The sequence below is a fragment of the Pan paniscus genome, chromosome 10 (genome assembly GCF_029289425.2).
Source record: "Pan paniscus chromosome 10, NHGRI_mPanPan1-v2.0_pri, whole genome shotgun sequence".
Taxonomy (NCBI): Eukaryota; Metazoa; Chordata; class Mammalia; order Primates; family Hominidae; genus Pan; species Pan paniscus.
Window position 1 is genome coordinate 88,686,304 of NC_073259.2, and position 18,618 is coordinate 88,704,921.

Below are 18,618 nucleotides of genomic sequence, written 5' to 3' on the forward strand. Positions count from 1 at the left end.
TACCCAGCTAATAGGCTGGGCATAGTGGCTCATGCCTGTAATCTCAGCACTTTGGGAGGCCTAGGTGGGTGGATCACCTGAGGTCAGGATTTTGAGACCAGCCGGCCCAACATGGTGAAACCCCATCTCTACTAAAAATACAAAAATTAGCCAGGCATGGTGGCGCATGCCTGTAATCCCAGCTACTCAGGAGGCTGAGGCAGGAGAATCACTTGAACCCAGGAGGCTGAAAGTGGCAGTGAGCCAAGAGCACACCATTGCACTCCAGCCTGGGCAACAAGAGTGAAACTCCGTTAAAAAAAAAAAAAAAAAAAAATCTACCCAGCTAACATACGCTCTCTCTACTTGATTCTTAGGCATGTCCTTTTTATTCCAACCTGCTAAATTTTTCATGCAAAATTGAGCTCATAATTTTTCTGAGTCCTGTATGTTTTCCCATGTCCAAAAGATAAATGATAAAAGAAGAATCTCTAACCAATAATTAAAATATTAATTTTAGGAAGTTACCAACTAGGCAAAAATAAAACAAAAAACAAACATGGTGCTTGGTACTAAGTCCTTTCAATGATTTGTGGTTTCATATTTTAGAAATTATTTAACTATTTTATACTCTCTGCCTGTATATTTACACTTTAAAACCCATTCTGTAATTTTTGTTATTTGTAAACTCATTATTTAATTATGTTCCACTTTGTTTCACAAAACTTTTGAAAATGCCTTCTCTCAGTCTATCATTCTATACTATTTCTTCCCAAATGAGAGCAGGAGTCAAATAAAGATGTAGTACTCTTTAATTCTATGAAAACATTCAAGGATATACTAAAATAACGTTTTAAATTCTCAATTTGAATGATAATTATATTATGTACAAAAATTATTCACATTTTATGTTTAAGTTTAGATAACACAAACTATAATTCTTAGGAAGAATATGTAACATTTTGAGCTCATCTGTTTCACACTTACCGAATTAGGAAATGATCCTTGGGTTTTGTTATCTAATAAACATACAGAACAACATTTTGTGATGGCTCCTGCAAAACACCACCACTTAGCCCACTGAAGTTAGAAAGGTTTCTTAGAGCTCTTATTGGCAAGATCAGCAGACACAGACACGCACTGTAAGACACAGACCTGTATCACTGAGACTGACTCACCTTGTGGATTGCCTTTAACTAGTTTAACTGTAAAACGATTACCTTCCCATGAGAGTCACATCACTTATAATTAAATAACCCAACAGAATTTTCGTAAGCTAAAAATGCTATTTGCTAAATAAGCTTATTTTTTACTATCTTCTTTCCACATTTAAGTCACGGAAGTTTTGTTTCTTATGCCGACTAAATCAGAAAAGAATAGTAAAACAACATTAATCAATGTCACTAATATTCTTACTTGACAGAAACTCAGTTTCTTTAAGTCCTCAATTTTTTTTCAAAAATTTTATGCACCACTTCATATTAATTACCCTGCCTATTTTAGTTGAGTGAATGTAATGGCACATTATTTTAAGCCTCAAAGCCCAATCCAATAATCGTGAATAGAATTAAAATTCACAAGATAAAGCAAACAATCTAATGAGTTGGAAAAATTTCTATTTTAAGAGAAGTCTTCTTCAATAATTTTCTTTCTTCAGTAACTTTAGAAGTGTACATGTTGAATTTTTGTTAAATACACAGTTATGTCTTCAGGAAGATTACTGCTTAAAAAAATTCTACATATGTACTTTGTAAACTGTAAACCAGAATACCTTTGGTATTGTTACTATTGTGATTTATATTTGTAATATTAAATACTACCCCGGTCTACTTTCATATATAGAGTTTGCTAACAAAATAATAGCTACTGTTTATGAGCAACTCCTGTGTTAAACTCTGCATGTAGTGATTTCACTTAACTCTTTCAAACCTTAGTGGTAGGTACACCTATCCCCATTTTAAAGATGGATTAAAAAATGATGATAGGACAGGTTTATGTAAATGTCTAAGGTAATAAAGCTAATAAGCAGGAGAGCTACAAGCTAGCCCAGGTCTTTCTCTGAGGTATGAAGATACACGTGTGTGTGTGTGTGTGTGTGTGTGTGTGTGTGTTTAACTTCGAAGCATACTAGAGAAGATTAATGTAAACTTTCTTAAATAGACAAAGACCCATGGAATTCTTCCTCAGCAGCATTTTCTATGATGAGAATGAGTCTAAAGAAAGAGGTGCCTCTTTGGATTTCTTTGTTGTCTCATGACATGAAGCAAAGAAGTGATGGCATTTAATGTTGACTCAAACTTGCAGGAACTGGAAAACTTTTAGTAGTGTAATTTTTATTTTGGCTTCAATAATAACTCATAATTTTTGACTGATATATGAAATTCTAATAGTTCACATTTTAAGTGTCATCATTCTTTGACAAATTCTGGTCATATATTTTACTTCTGTTCTAAACTTAAGCTATCTTTGCAAACAATGGCAAAAATTTGTGAATTCGGAATACAAGAAATGTTCTATGCTTAGAATGAAATTGGAGATACTTAATGCTCATATTCTTGTAATAACAAATCAAAAATAATTCAGTGTGTTTGTATACTAAATAATGAATCTTTACTTCCAGATACTCTTCATTTTTCTTTAGACGCAAGGAGATTTTTGTCATCCAGTAAGTTACTGTGGTAATGCAGAACTCTGCTGTGATTATTTTAATCTTGTCAGGTGGTGTGCTCTATATTTTAAAATACATAATATTGAACATCTTGTTGTTTAATGCACTATTTTTTCCAAAGCTCCCCCCAAAAGCTATATTTCTATTTACAACATGTCCTTTATAATATTGCATGCTATTGATAATGGTCAAGTTAATCTTATCAAAATGCACATTGACTCATAATGTGCATGTCCTGAGAATTTGCTGTGTTCTCATGTTGTGTTAGATTTGATAGCAAATTAAGTTTGCACCTAGATTCCTGTACAGGCTTCTCGTTCTGTTATCAACATGACGCAAGAGTTGAGTTCTACATCTGATGGGTGGAAACTATATTTACATTTCATACAAGCTCATTTTTGCAACTGTAGATGGTTAACCTGTAAGGACCAAGACAGTGACATTTCTTGTTCCCTGACTCTCTAGTGCATACACAGAATGGCATATTTCATGGAAACGTTATTTCTCCACTGACCAATGGGTAGCCAACTGTGCACGCTTCCAGGCACTCCCCTGATGCTCAGCAATGCCATTTGTATCCTGGCACAAACATTTTTTGTTACATTCTGAGAGTAGCATAGCAGAATATCAGCACTAGCAGGGACCCCAGTAACTGATTGAGTGTCCCAAACATAATAAATTTCTTCATGCAAAGAATGTAAATGAAGGAATATGAATGGAGGAATATGAATGGAGGCAGAGAATAAAAAGTCATTTGATTTCAAAATCACACGCCTTACTAAAGAAGAATCCGTCTTCAGGAGCTATAAGGCTGAATGGGGCCAAAGCTCCTGATAGTCTGGTTAACCATGAATAATACTCTGCATTATTAAAATCAAGGAAGCCCGGTCTATTTCTAATCTAATCACATTTAGCATTTGGGAATCATAAGTAACCTTGTTTTAACTTCAGATTAACTAGTTACCAAGTTCCCATTGACAGAATTAAAATACTTTAATGAAAATACATTTCCTTCAGAGGACCTGCTTGATGGGGTTCAAACATTTGTCAAAGTAAGACACTGTTAAACTGAAGATTTAATTGATCACATTACACATAAAATATCAATTTTCAACCAGCACTCAAAGTTAACCTCTGGGCCATTCCAGACTCAGAGGCGGTTTGGTTGAGCAACTCTGCTGAATGTCTTTCTTCATCATCGTAAAATAGAATCCTTTTCCTATTCTTTTTCTCCTTCTCTCTTTCTCTCTCTCTCTCTCTTGCTCTCTCTCTCTCTTTCTCTCCCTCCTTCCCTCTCTCTCTATTTTCTTTCTCTTCTTTCTCTTTTTTCTTCTTTCTTTCTTTTCTTGCTTGCTTGCTTCTTTCTTTTTTCTTGCTTTCCTCTCTCTAACGCCAAATTTTCATTCCTAGAATCAGTGACTAGTACCCTGCTCAATCAGAGCCCTTACCCTGACAGAGCTAAACTTAATCATTTGTGTTAGTCAGAACCTTTATAGAACACCTCTACATACGTCATACTATTTAAAGTAGATCTGTCTTGTTCCAAATCCAGTTTTCTGAGGTTGCTTCTAATATCTAACAGAGAAATGTTATTGCCTGCCTGTCATCTTGGCTAATAGGCAGTAAGGCCTTATTTTTAGCTGGTATAATATCTTCTGGTATCTCATATTCATTGAGTCCTTGCTCAGGGCCCCATCCATCTCTTCACATAACTTTGATCAGTCTCTTTCTCCTCTCTATCTACAAATTCTACCCTGTTGCCCCGGATGTAGCTAAACAATGCCCATGGTTTTCATTTAGAATACATGGTTGACAAAAGAAGACTTCTGGCAAGAATATTTTTTCAAATGTGCTAATGTGGAAAGGCTTAGTAATAAGGAAAATTCAACTTCTGCCACACTGGGGATCATACCTCTGAGCTTTTTGACATCAGCAAGAATATTGCATTCACTTCTCATCTAAAAGGCCATTTCATCTTGCTTAAATAAAAATAAATAACAATTGAGTATCTCTCAAGTGCTAGGCACTGTTTTAGGCACTGGGAATAGTGTGATGAGAAAGGAAGAAACATTGCCTCCAAAGAGCTATCCTTCAAATTTAATGCTTCTTTTAAACTGATTTGTCCTACACATATGAGAAGATATGTTGAGAAGGTAATACATATCATTTACTATTAATTGTTTTCCTGATTTAAAAAAGTATTACATGGCCAGGCGCGGTGGCTCATGCCTGTAATCCCAGCACTTTGGGAGGTCGAGGCGGGTAGATCCCCTGAGGTCAGGAGTTCGAGACCAGCCTGGCCAACATGGCAAAATCCCGTCTCTACTAAAAGTACAAAAATTAGCCAGGCATAGTGGCAGACACCTGTAATCCCAGCTACTCAGGAGGCTGAGGCAGGAGAATCGCTTGAACCCAGGAGGCAGAGGTTGCAATGAGCCGAGGTTGCACCATTGCACTCCAGCATGGGCAACAAGCGTGAAATCCCATCTCAAAAAAAAAAAAGGAAGTATTCTATTACTCACTTATGGTATATTTCTCTTATAAAATTTTAGAATCAGCTGTATAGGACCAACCATGGGTTAGGATATTTTAAATTTATATTGAGCACCACAGAAATATCAATGATTTGGTAAAAGAATACAGAAGGATGTGACAGAATGCAGAAGGATGTGAAAGAATGCAGAAGGATGTGAAAGAACAAAATAAAGAAAACTAATAGGAAATAACAAAAATTAAGGCACCTTTAAAAGTATTAAAATAGATGCTTTGGATAAGCGATAGAATATTGTAGAAGTAGATGTAATTTATGTGTCATTAGTGACTTGATGAAATATATAAACTAAAAACTCACACTCAGTATCATACAAAACTTGGAAATATTAATATTTTACCAGAGAAATAGATTCTTCACAAATTTAATCTAAGTAGCAAGTACATGCTATGGGATACAAATACATATTTTTACATCAATTGACAAATTTGAGATTCTTTTATTTTTAACTTAACATCACTGGTTAAGTAGAAGAAAAGTTTCTCAGTTTGTCCCATACCACTGGTAATGCTGATTGAAGCTGCTCAGCTATAGGTTATCATCTGTGGCTCTCTATTAGGACTATATTTTAATTCCCTATAGATTTCAACTAATTGACCTTGAGGGAAAGCTGAGTCTCTGTGACAATATGGTCTTCAATCACCACTGCCAACATAAATAAATGCTTCCTTTCTAGATCCATCAAGAGTAATCTGAGTGGAATTTAAGTTTTTGATAGGCTTTAAAGAAATGAGTCCAGACGTGAAATAAGACACTTTTCAACCAAAAGATATAGAATTTAAGACAGTTAAGATTCGTGTAATAAAAAGTGTTTAGCCCTTTCTATTGGAAATTAGTCAGTTATCTTATTGAAATCTGGACAGTTCCCAAATTGATTTATCCAGTAATGAACTGATTATAGTCTTATAGTAACCTTCACTATCATAAATGAATATGCTACCAGTCTAAAAATGCTTTCCATTTAACAGGTTTTTTTTTAAGTTTTTAAAATGTTAATAAAAAGTTTTCTATTTGAGTATGTTTGAGTATCTCCTTGGATCACTTCATTCGAAACTAGCACTCCTGAAATAGCATTGTTGATTTTCATGCACATCAATTTCTGTGAGTTTTTTAGTGCTTATTTAAGCAAACAGTTTTTCCTATTAGGAATTTAATTATACCTCATCAGTGATAAGTTAGTGCATTTTCCTTTTAGTGTGTCCCATTTCTTTTCTAATTCCCTCTATAAATCATTCAAATTAATTTTTTTGTATATAAACATTAAAGCTTAAAACCTCAAAGAAAAATAAAATTTAGAATGTAGCCAATACCTAAGGGAGAAATACACCTATACAACATGAGGCTAAGAACGAAAGCAATGATAAGTATACTACAGACAACAATGAGGAAGGAAATATCTAACTTTTATTTGAAATAGCCAGGTAATGTACCTCAAAATGTCTTCTCAATTTGAGCATTCCTAATAGGTATTTGAAGATTTCAACTCACAAATGATTGTGACATAAGTACAGACTAAAAACTGGACTACTAGAAGCTTTATTTCTTATCTTATATAAACATAAATGTGAAGAACAGATTCTAAAAAGTGATTGGATTTAGATAAAAAAGAGTGATACAAAAGAAAATAAAGCCAAATCAGATTCCACCTCTCTTTTTCTTAAAGTGTGTGCCTATTTGTTTATCACTTGAGTAGGCAAGAGCAATTTTATTGTTCATTTATCTAACTTCCTAACAATGTGCACCTGTTAATTTATAATGTTAGGTTATCTGCTATGGCTTTTGCTTAGACTCACATGCTTTTTGTTGATAAATCTATTGATTATACATATTTAAAGCTTTGAGTTAGGACCTCTTGAGAATTCTCAGTTTCTTAATAATTTAGTGTGCAAATGTATTCAATTCAGATATTCCCTCACAATAAAACCAGAATATTCATATTTTGCTTTCTGTGTATCTTAATCTGAATTCATCCACAATTTTATATTTGATATGATTTATTTAATGTTTACTGTGAATAATGTTATGAGGGACATCTAGTAAGCCAAGTGTTAATCCTGCCCCAGCCCTGAAGTATATATGAGCCCAAACGCTTGTATCCTTAATGCAGGGACTTAAATAGCCATAATACAACATAGAAGATGATTTGTCCTTGGAAATTTGATTTTACAGGCAAAGGAAATTATTTTCTTTTTAGTAGAACAGAGTAAGATCGATAGGGTTGTTAACATTTGAATCAGGTATTAAAGAATAAGTAAAATTTCCGTTGTAGGAAGAATGCCTGGAATGGTATAAAATTGAGAGGGAGGGATATATAGAGAATATCTGGAGTGCAAACAGGATGCATGAAGAGGAGTTACAAGGAATAATGTCAGAAATGTGGGCATGGTTAGAAATGTTTTACATGATTATATGAAAACTGAATTATTATGGTCCTTGTATTAGAGATTTGTTTGGGATCTCGAATTGAGAGCTAGAAATCCAGACTTGGATTTGAAAGCTAGATATTCGTGACTGCTATATCTTAGCACAATATAGTCTATCCATCTTTGAGTAAAATTAAGAGAATATTCTTTTGGAAATAATGGAAAAAATCCCTTCCTTATATCAGTATCAATTGTAGAACAGTATGGATAGGAGCAGCTTGAGATATACAAACTAAACTAGCAATAGTAATTATCATACTATTGATAGTAACCAATACTTATGTATTGCTTACTAAAGGCAGAGACCTTTAAATATATGAACTTAATTTAATACATTTCCCAAACTAGGAAACTGAGGCACAGAAAAATTAAGTATTGCACATGATAATATAACTAGTAATTGTTCAAGCAGGTATTTGAAACCAATAAATGCATCATATTTTATAATAAGGCAATAATTCACAAATATCCACCCAAACCCAATATAGCCAGTTATGGTTTAAAATATCTTTAGGCAGACATCATGAAATGCACATCTTTATTATCCCCCTTGAGGGGTGAGGGAGCTGGGGTATTTATCCACCAACTCTGGTTAGTCATTGGTTGATGGATGTTTCTTGGAATATTTACCCTCCGATGCTTCTAGCCTGGATGCAGGAGACACTCGAGGAGAGTGGCAGGTCCTTGTAGTAGGAAACTATCTCCTTGCATGTGAATGTTGAGTGCCCAGGCGATGTGAGTTAGGCACCAATGACATGTGCACAAACTTTTAAAAATCTGAGTTTCACAGCACTTAAAAAATTTATGATGGTGTATTTCTGCAAAAAAATATCTTTAGGGAGAGATTTTAAATGCAAAATGAATTAAGAATAGTGAAACAGCAACTTTTGGTAGAGTTTTTCACTGAAAAGACATGAACTTAAAACAAATAAAGTATATTTATTCAATTAATCATAACTTCTGAGATGAAGAATAGAGAAGATTAAAGAAGAGCAATAATATGAATAATATTTTGCTTTAGCTATTTCTTGCTCACTTTTATTTAATATGATTATTCACATTTAATGTCTCTTAGGGATTTCACAAATGTATACTGATGCTTCAAATGGTTTATTGACATTTTCCCAGAAACCAACATCTACTTTAGATTCTAGTTATCTCAGTAAAAATACTTTTGCAGTACCGGATCAAATGATCCTTTAGGAAAAAGGAATCTCTCTGCGATGGATGGCAGTCTCACTGTCCTTATATAGGCGGACTACTAGCCTGTCACTAAATCATATATATTGTGCTTAAATTTTGCCAATCACAATGGAATAATATTTGCTGTTATTATAAAAGTTATTTCCACAAAGCTCAAGAGTTTCTATGTCCGTGTGGTAGCAGGGAAATAGACCTTGGTAATCAAAGCATCTCAGTCATTTATATCTTCAGTTCAGTTGATCAGAATTTACCCAACACAACCTTCTATTCTTTCCTATTTCTGAAGAACAAGGTATCATAGGAGCACTGGGCAACAAGTTATCTTAAGGGAGCTAGGTAGTATGTGTGGATGTAGCCTGTAGTTTATCTTTCTTTCTTGCTGGTCTTCGCTGAGGGGTAATTATTTTCAACAAAGATTGATTGTGGCTTCAGTCCCCACTGCAACTGTTACTATGTCAGAGATATTTCCAGGGCCTCCAATATTCAGACATTCTATTTTCCCTTCCCCAAATCAAAGATTCTTCTCATTTGGTAGCCCTTTCAGCCATCTCCATATCCATCTAGAATAAGGAATTCTTTCTTGCTTTCTTTAAATCACTCTAGGGTATTGTGGGGCACTCTTAAGCTTATCCACCAAGACTCTTTGTTAGTCACTGCTACTTTGTCACTTAGATGCCCTGTTTGGCAATGGAATAGTCTATCACTTTATGTTTACCCTTAGAAGCTGGAAGATACAACATCTCTTTCTGCTTGGGGGGCACCCATCACTAACTGAGAATTCTAACATTCTACTTTGTAATACCTGCTCCAGCACCCCCATATTTTTCAACAATTCCTGTATTGTAATGAAATATACTTCCTTTTAAATCCTGTTTTCTTCATTGAACACACCTCTTTTTGACCATTTTCATATTTATTATGCTCTGTTTTTCAAACCATTTTTTTCTTTTATTCATTCTTTGCTTCAAAAAACGTATCTTCTTACAAATATTCTTCAATTAAAGAATATAGTAAAATCCCTAATATTATTCTAGATTTAAAACTTTGAAAAAGTCATATGTTCCTTAGTTCATTTCATTATATTTTGTGCCTTTTGTGTTTTTTGCAGTGCTAATTTGTTGTGCATGATGTAAGTGTTATTAATGATACGCCCCTCTCTAAGTTTGTGTATGTTGTGTAGCCTATTTAGCTGTTAAAATTATTTTTGTTTACAGAGTATAAATAATTTGGCCAATGATCTGTCACAAAAGATAGGTCTAAAATAATGGAAATAGTTATAATTTGTTGTTGCTGTGTATTTATCCAAACTCACTCATGAAACTATACTTAGCCAATGCGATGTCATGTTTCATGGATTCATTCTGTCTGGTTCAACACTTTCTCTATATAGAGGAAATATTTTTAAAATCCGCATTAGCTCTTTTAGACCACTAAATACCATGCAATATATTAAAAAGTGATCTATTTTTAATGTAGTATCCTAAATGCCTAACATTTTTAAGCATTTATAATGACATTTATAATAACAATAACATCTTTTCAGCTCGAGAAAGAATGTAAATTATTTGCCATGTTTGAGTCCAAATAATGTAATTTCAAAAAAATAAATAAAATTTAAAATAATGATCATATATTAGTTAAAGGCATAGCACATTTTACATTATTGATTTATTATAATTTTCTGACTTTAATCTACACTTCTTTCAGAATTAGCTGTCCACTCTGACTCACAATGCATTTAACACAATCTCTATTGCAGGTTACTTAGTTATAGAAAATCCATCAAGTAAGTTTGTTAAATATTTTTTTCTTCTTTTTGAATATCAAAGTTAGATGCACTGACTCAGTAGAACCTTAATGTGTGATTCACTTTTTGTATGTTTGTTGGAAAAACCTCCAAGCTGGATATAAATCATAAAAGCATGACTAATTGCATGGTAACTGGAGAAATGCTTTCTCTCTCTCTGGGGTGAAGCCTGCATGTCTGTATTTTAGCTTGGGAAGTAATACGGGGATATTTAAACTCCTTGGGGTTTGAAAACCATGTCATTATGAGAATGAGGTCACTGCAATATTTTATATCTTCTAAAACCTTGTAATGTATAAAATGTTTTCTGTCTGACAAAGAGGTATTATGTGCTTTAGGAGTCAATGATAACTTTATGCCCTTACATTTACTTGAAAAATTTTCTTCATTAAAATGCTAAATCCTTTATTTAATGTCACTAAAAAATTGAAGGAATTTTGTGCCATGAATACAAAGAAAGTGAGCTTAAAGAAGAAAAGTTAATTTTATAAGTATAACAGAGTGACTTTAAAAAGCTGTGTTGTTTGTGATTTTTGGGGATGTCCATTGTTCTTTAACTTGTTAACAGTGAAGCCAGTGCCAATGCTAACGCGAACAAATACAATCTAACATGACCCTATTTTATACCTTTCTTTACTTGGAGGCCAATAAGCAAGAAATCCTTCCTGCAACATGTTGAAGAGCTTTGCACAAACAACAACCTAAAGTTTCAAGAAGAATTTTCGGTATGTTACTAGCAGTTGTCACAACATTGCAAGACCTCCAGTCGTTTCATGTGTCACATTTCATGTCCATTTTAAGCATGCAAGGCCATGAAAGACTCTGGCCTTGATAATCAATACCCAATTACCAGGTTGATTGTTTTGATAGTAATGTTACACTGGGCCGCCTCTGGTGCAACCTGATCAGAATTATTCACCTACTGTGTCAGGAAAAGGTGGTCTTCTTCAGACCTCCCCTGTATTGGCAGCATGACCTTGTCTCTTCTCTGCTCTTTCATCCAGATGTAGGTGCAAATGTAGAATGCCATATTCATTAGTTTGTTTTGTATTCAAGGTTTAGGTCATACTATAAGTGTAGTTTTATATTTAAGTAATTATTTTACATTTGGACACTAAATTATTTCATTTTACATTTACCTACTTGGTTTACATTAGTGATATAGATGAATGTGAGACCAAAACTTGAAGCTTCCAGAAACTATAAGAAAATTATTTCTAGAACTGTCTAAAAATAAAAAAAAAGATAAGTAATGTCCATGTTTTACAGGGGGCCTTTTTAAAGTTACTATGGAATAAATGCTGTATCATATAATGAAAATGTATAAAATTAAGAATTTGTCACTTTAAATCTACTTAAAAGTTGGGAATAGTTTTTTTTTAACATTTTATATATCTATAAAATTGAAATTATTTAAAAACATAAGGTAGATATCAAATCTTCAAGCTACTTTAAGAGTTATAAGCATCTTTTCTAACTTAGATGATTATTTTGTTATTAAGAAAGACAGATTTCTACATGTCACCAAAAACATTATTTCTATTTTATTTTTTTCCATGAAATTTCCAGTGTGTGAACTTCTGAAACAAAGAATAAAACAATTGGATTAAATAATTCAGAATTATAATATTTCAGTCTCTTAGGGAATAATAACAAAAATGAGAGAAGATTAATGGTATTTCCTGCAGCCTTTTGGTTATGCTTCTTAAGAAATATTGGTCTGGACTTAACAAAATCAATAGTGCCATAAAATTCTTCCTAGCATTTAGACAGCAAGAATTCTCAATTTTTCAGGAGCAAAAGTGTAATTTCCCTAGAATAAGAGTGAATATAATTACATTATGCATGACCGAGTAGATAAAAAGTTTTATTAGCAATAACATTTTCACATATATTATATGAGAAAGTTTCTAGTTTAAGTTTTTTGAAGACCATAGTTTGAAGAACTTTTTAAAAATTTCGTTTTGTCTAATGCTTTGTTAAGAATTTCTAAAGCAAATTATTAAATTATGTTTTAATAAATACATTTTTGGTGCATATATTTGATAAACCTTTTAACTCAGGACATATTCACTCATATCTTAAATATCTAGAAGTTCCTACTATGTGATAGGCATTGTATTTGGCACATTGATATATAGTAAATCAGCACTTACCAGCTAAGTGACTTTGGGCAAATTTCTTAAACTCTCTTTGCCTCAATATCTTCATTTGTAAAATTATAATATCTACTTTATTAAATTATGAATATAAAATGATTGAATATAAGCAATACTAAGAACAGTAGCTGGCACAAGTATTAGCTATTAAGATGATAAATTCTACCATAAAGAAGCTCATATTATGGTAAGAACTGCAGATGTGTAAAAATTGCAAATTTACTGTATCTTGATGGAGATATGCATGAAGATTGAGGATCAAATCTGTTTGTATATCAACCAGAAAAGAGTTCATAAAAAAGGTGTCTTTCAGGATGAACTTTAGGATGAGCAGAAGTCTAATAAGAAGGTAAAGGAAAAAAGGTGTTCCAGAGACAGGAAAAGGATAGGAATGCAAAAACGGTCTAACTCATCTGTGGTCCCACTGAAAAGAGAGAAAACAATAGGAGAAAGAGCTAAATAGGGAGAATTGTGGCCTTGTGCACCCTGATAAGGATAACACTGCCCAGTGTAACATTACCATCTGAACAATCAACCTAGTGTTTGAGCATTGCTTACCAAAGCCAGAGCTGCTTACGTCTAGAAATGGAAAGTTTTATGTGAAATAATTATAAAATATAAGTGCTCTTTCAGTCTATTTAAACTCACCTTTTTTCTCCCTTCTTTATGTATTTCCAAAACTTTGACACAAGGAAGCTGTTCTAGGACTCCTTATTGGGTTAAAAAAATTTTGTAAGCCTTTGGTGCCAACACATCAGAATTCAGATCTTACACCATTCCTGTCCCTTAATACATACCCATATGTAAACAATTGTCCAGATTTTAATTTTGAGAAAAAAAAATAAGAAAGGGAAACTTATCCAATTAAAAGAAATAATTTATATTGATGTTGAAAAATTGTTAAAACACATATTTTTAGTGCTTTTTATGGAATTTGGCAAGTTGAGATTTCTAAAATGGAAAACTATAAATTTCACACATGTAAATTTTCAGCTCAACAAAATAATGAACATATTTTCTTATGCCAGACTTTTTAATGATGCTTGCTTTGCCAAGAGCAAGGTAGATAGATAATATCATAAATTTTCATCAAATGTCAATAATAGATCTTCTTGACCCTTCATCTATATCTGATAATTCTTAATTGCACCTTTGCATTCCATTATTGATTTAGCAATGCTTACTAAGAGCAGGAATTGACCTCTGGCATCTTCTCAAACTGACCAATGTTGTACCAATTAATAGGCATGAAATCACACTGCCTGAGGAGAGAAAACAAAAAATAAATCATTGAAATCCCTTTTCCTACTAAGTAGACATTAAAATATTAAACAATAGTGTGTACCCAATGAAGCCATTAGTAACATATGTAAAATGGTCACTAACATGGTTGCCACATCTTAAGGCTTCCCAAAGTGCAAAGAAATTATCTCAGAAACAGCAAAACCCAGCTGACCAACTTCATTCAGGATATTTTTGGTGAAAGCCTAGGTAAACTCATTACTGTTAACTTGACCTTGTTTCCACAGTTATGATAGGTGCTTTTAATTTAAAAATTAAAAAAAAGTTTAGGACAAATAACTGTCTTTTAATAAGTGAAATTTCTTGTTTACCTCTGATAAATGTAAACTTTGTAATGACTTTATTTTACAGGAATTACCAAAATTTCTTCAGGATCTTTCTTCAACTGATGCTGATCTGCCTTGGAATAGAGCAAAAAACCGCTTCCCAAACATAAAACCATGTATGTGCATTTGTTGGTTTTGGTTTAGCTAGGAAATATTTTTAAATGCCTACCATCTTAACTTTTTTGTTTCCTTAATATATTTTATTTTATATTGTTTGAATTATAATAATGTATTTTATTGGCAGTGACTATCAAATTATATATCTTTTGCTTTGTTCATATTTAACTAAAGTTAGTATACGTGGTTTTCAGTTTGTTCACACAAGTTCACTTATGCAGGTGCAAGAAACTGTAGACCTACTAGTTTCTTAGCTTTGTAATTTAACCCAAGTAATGAACCTGTTTAACATCTTCCTACAGACCTAGCATCAAATGCAAAGGGAATATTCTCACTTAGCTTTGTGCATTAGTTTCCCTTCACAGCATAGCAGTGTTTTCCTATGGAACATAAAAAAAATGCATTGTAAAATATTCATTGAAGATCAGAGTAAATGCGCACTTACATGAATTCATTTTACATATGAGGCAGAATGAGCTTCACCATAGTAAATACAGCTTCATTTTTCAATCAATAAGAAAATAAACAGTGTTATTGCTTAAAGAATTAACAGTGATGTGAAAGGAAAATAGGACATTTCTCTGTTACTAATAGCTATATGTTTGCTATTATATTTTTGAACAGATATCCCTATTTTCAATATTCTGATTCAATACATTTTACCCTATGAAATTAAAAAGTGACATTGTGATGTCCTGAAACGTTTCAAAGTCTAGAGTTTTGAAATGTTCCCAATTTTAAAGATAATATACATCTGTGTGTGTATATATATATATTTTTGTCTATGCCTTTTCAAATGTATATTGGGGGAATTGCTACACTTCTTGAAAATTGAATTCTTCTTTCTAGAAAGACACAGACCTAGAGAAGGATGTGATCATAGAATGTCGAATTGTAAAGGACATGCATAGGAAGAAACAGACCAAATTCTGATATTCTAGAACTAGGGAATAACTTATGAAGTTCACGAAGGAAACAAACGTAAGGAAACATGATATAGGAAGTAGTAATCTACTAGAACCTGTTAATTTCTAAGAAGTAGAATAGGATGAAAATACAAATAGCTTTAACCACCTAAATCCTTTCTGCAACAAAACAAATCATAAGTAAATGATTTTAAGAGCAAGATAACAAGACTCGGTTAGAGGAAATAAAGAAACATTCATAATTTCTCTTTCTTTCTTTCTTTTTTTTCTTGCTTTCTTTTCTTTCTTTCTCTCTTTCTTCTCTCTCTTCCTTTCTTTTCTTTTCTTTCTTTTTGGACTTTTGCTCTTGTTGTCCAGGCTGGAGTGCGGTGGTGCAACCTTGGCTCACTGCAACTTCTGCCTCCTGGGTTCAAGAAATCTCCTGCCTCAGCCTCCCAAGTAGCTGGGATTACAGGCATGTGCCACCATGCCCTGCTAATTTTGTATTTTAAGTGGAGATGGGTTTTCACCATGTTTGTCAGGCTGGTTAAATTTCTAAGACCAGGACATTTTTCAACGCATCCTTTTATTCTTTCTTTTAGAGAGTTAACCTAGGTTGGATGCAATGTAAGTATGAAAGTTATGGACGTTCCCATGTCTTTATGTTTATCTGCACCTAAATTTCATCCAGACTGTTTGCTTCATGCTTATTTGGTGATATTCTGTGAAAATAAATACTGTAATCTGATTAAGGGACAGTAACTGTGGAATAATTAGTATTTTTTCAATTGTATAGAATTAACGGCCGGGCGCGGTGGCTCACGCCTGTAATCCCAGCACGTTGGGAGGCTGAGGTGGGCAGATCACTTGAGGTCAGAAGTTCAAGACTAGCCTGGCAAATGCGGTGAAACCCCATCTCTACTAAAAATACAAAAAAAAAAAAAAAATTAGCCGGGCGTGATGGCAGCTGCCTGTAATCCCAGCTACTCGAGAGGCTGAGGCAGGAGAATTGCTTGAACCTGGGAGGCGGAGGTTGCAGTGAGCCAAGATCGCACCATTGCACTCCATCCTGGGTGACAGAGCGAGACTCTATCTCAAAAAAAAATAATAATAATTAATTTATAATATATCAGTATATATAAAGTAAGTAATTCAAATATGTCTAACTTACTTCCAAGGAGTGTCTAATTTGAAATATGTAAAATTTGATAGATTTGAAAGTTTTTTTGCTGTGTGACTTTTCAATCATTTATTAAGATTTCAGTGCATTATTATCTGGGTTCCCTTTAAGACTGTAAGAAATGTTAGACAATTTTAGCTAATTATTTATAGGATGAGAAGAGAATAAGAGTGGTTGATGGGACTAAATAAACAATCTTAAAGTAATAAAAAGGACCGAGGAGTATGACTACCCCAATTTTCCATATCTGAAGCTGAGATAAAAAATTAATTAGGTTTCCTGGGTTACAAATCTGTTTACCCACTAACTACATTAGTGACTCTGGACATTTTATTCAGTGGTCTCTACCCCATAAGAGTATTGTAAAAATTAGATGAAATAATCATGTAAATCGCTTTGCCCAGTATTGGAACACAGGAAACATTCAAAATATTAGTTCTTATCTTATTGGTTAATAGATCATTTCCTTTTAAGAGCTGCTAACTTTCTGGGTGAATAAGGTTAATTCATAGGCATTTAGGCTACTGTCTGGAGATAACAAGCCCAAATCTCTAGCCTGGGTTAGAAACCAAGCTGTAAAGTCACAGGCACATCTATTCTATGGGCAAGTATACCCCCGGTTCTCTCTGTCTCTCTCTCTCTCTCTCTCTCTGTCTCTCTCTCTCTCACACACACACACCCATACACACTCTCACACACATGTACACACACACACTAGGAACAAGCAAATAAGATGTTTAAACTAAGTAGATTATCCTATTGTGCTTGCAGAGAACCCATAAAGCTGAAGAAAATTTATTTTCCCTGCAGAGATTGATTTCATTTTAATAGAATTTGAATTTTAGTTAATAGAATTTGAATTTTAGCTTGAGCCAGCTAAATGAAGTCCATTGTTTCTCTCCCCTGAGTAATGTAAGAAGCAGAATGCCAAATATCACAGCATGTTTTAGAAGACATTAGCTTAAAACACTTTAAGATACTAGAATTAGCAGCAAATACTTGCAGAAGAGATTTCCAAATCTCCATTTGACAGACGACCTATGACCTTCAGAAATATTCCAACACCACAAAGAAAAGTTTAGCTTGTAGTTGACTCAGATAGTTATAAGGAGGTGTATCTAGTGAATAGAAACATAATGATTCTCTTCCTTAGTTACAGGACTAGTTACAATGTCATTAAACTAGATCATATAAAATTCTATATTTGGGACATAAATCATTTGCAGAAATGTGTTTAATCATTCCCATTTCTAAACATAACCACATTGGGCAAGTAATTGTGATTACTAACAATACAACTAATTCATTTTAACATATTATGTGCTTAAGTTTTAAGAACGCAAGAACATGTATTGAGTGCCTATTATAAGCTTTCATGTAAATTTTCTTCAAGAGGATTATACAAAATCTGTGTTATAATGACATCTTGTAGCTGAGGTAACCAAGGAGCAGAGAAGCTAAGCAATTTACCCAAGCCCATATGTATGGTAGGCAGATCATCTAGAATTCAGACCCAATCCTGTTTACCCATTTTTCCTCCTTGAAAACAAACAACCCATCAAAACAATTAAGTAGTGGATATTTCATGTTTAGTTAAAAATTATTACTGGATGTTTCAATTATAAGATCAACTTGGTAAAATTTCTCAGGAAAAATAGTTTCTGACATTTTTCTCTGAAGAAAAGTAATGAGTACAGGGTATCTAATTTTACTAGCTCTTAAAATATTCTAAAAAGTAGTAATTAGAAATTTGAAAGAAAGAATAGGCAGATGAATTAATGGAAAAGAATGAATGGTCTAGAAATAGACCTAACTACCTAGAAAACAAAGTGGTGTTCCAAATCAGGGACAAAAGATGAAATGTTAAAAAATTGATACTATTTGTTGTTCCAACGACAACAGATAAACAATAAAAGATATATTTATACCTCATTCCTCAAAAAAAAAAAAAAAAGTCCCAATGGGCCAAAGATTGAAATACTTAAAACCAGAAAAATC

General features: G+C 33.2%; 1 protein-coding gene across 1 annotated transcript in view; it reads left to right on the top strand.

Moving 5' to 3' along the window:
* Window positions 1–18,618, top strand: part of PTPRQ (protein tyrosine phosphatase receptor type Q) — a 242,407-nt gene that overhangs the window by 200,452 nt on the left and 23,337 nt on the right. The window contains exons 36-38 of the mRNA XM_003811662.4: window positions 10,584–10,610; window positions 11,275–11,356; window positions 14,444–14,534. Coding sequence (XP_003811710.3) covers window positions 10,584–10,610; window positions 11,275–11,356; window positions 14,444–14,534 — 200 coding nt within the window. The remainder of the gene's footprint in view (window positions 1–10,583; window positions 10,611–11,274; window positions 11,357–14,443; window positions 14,535–18,618) is intronic.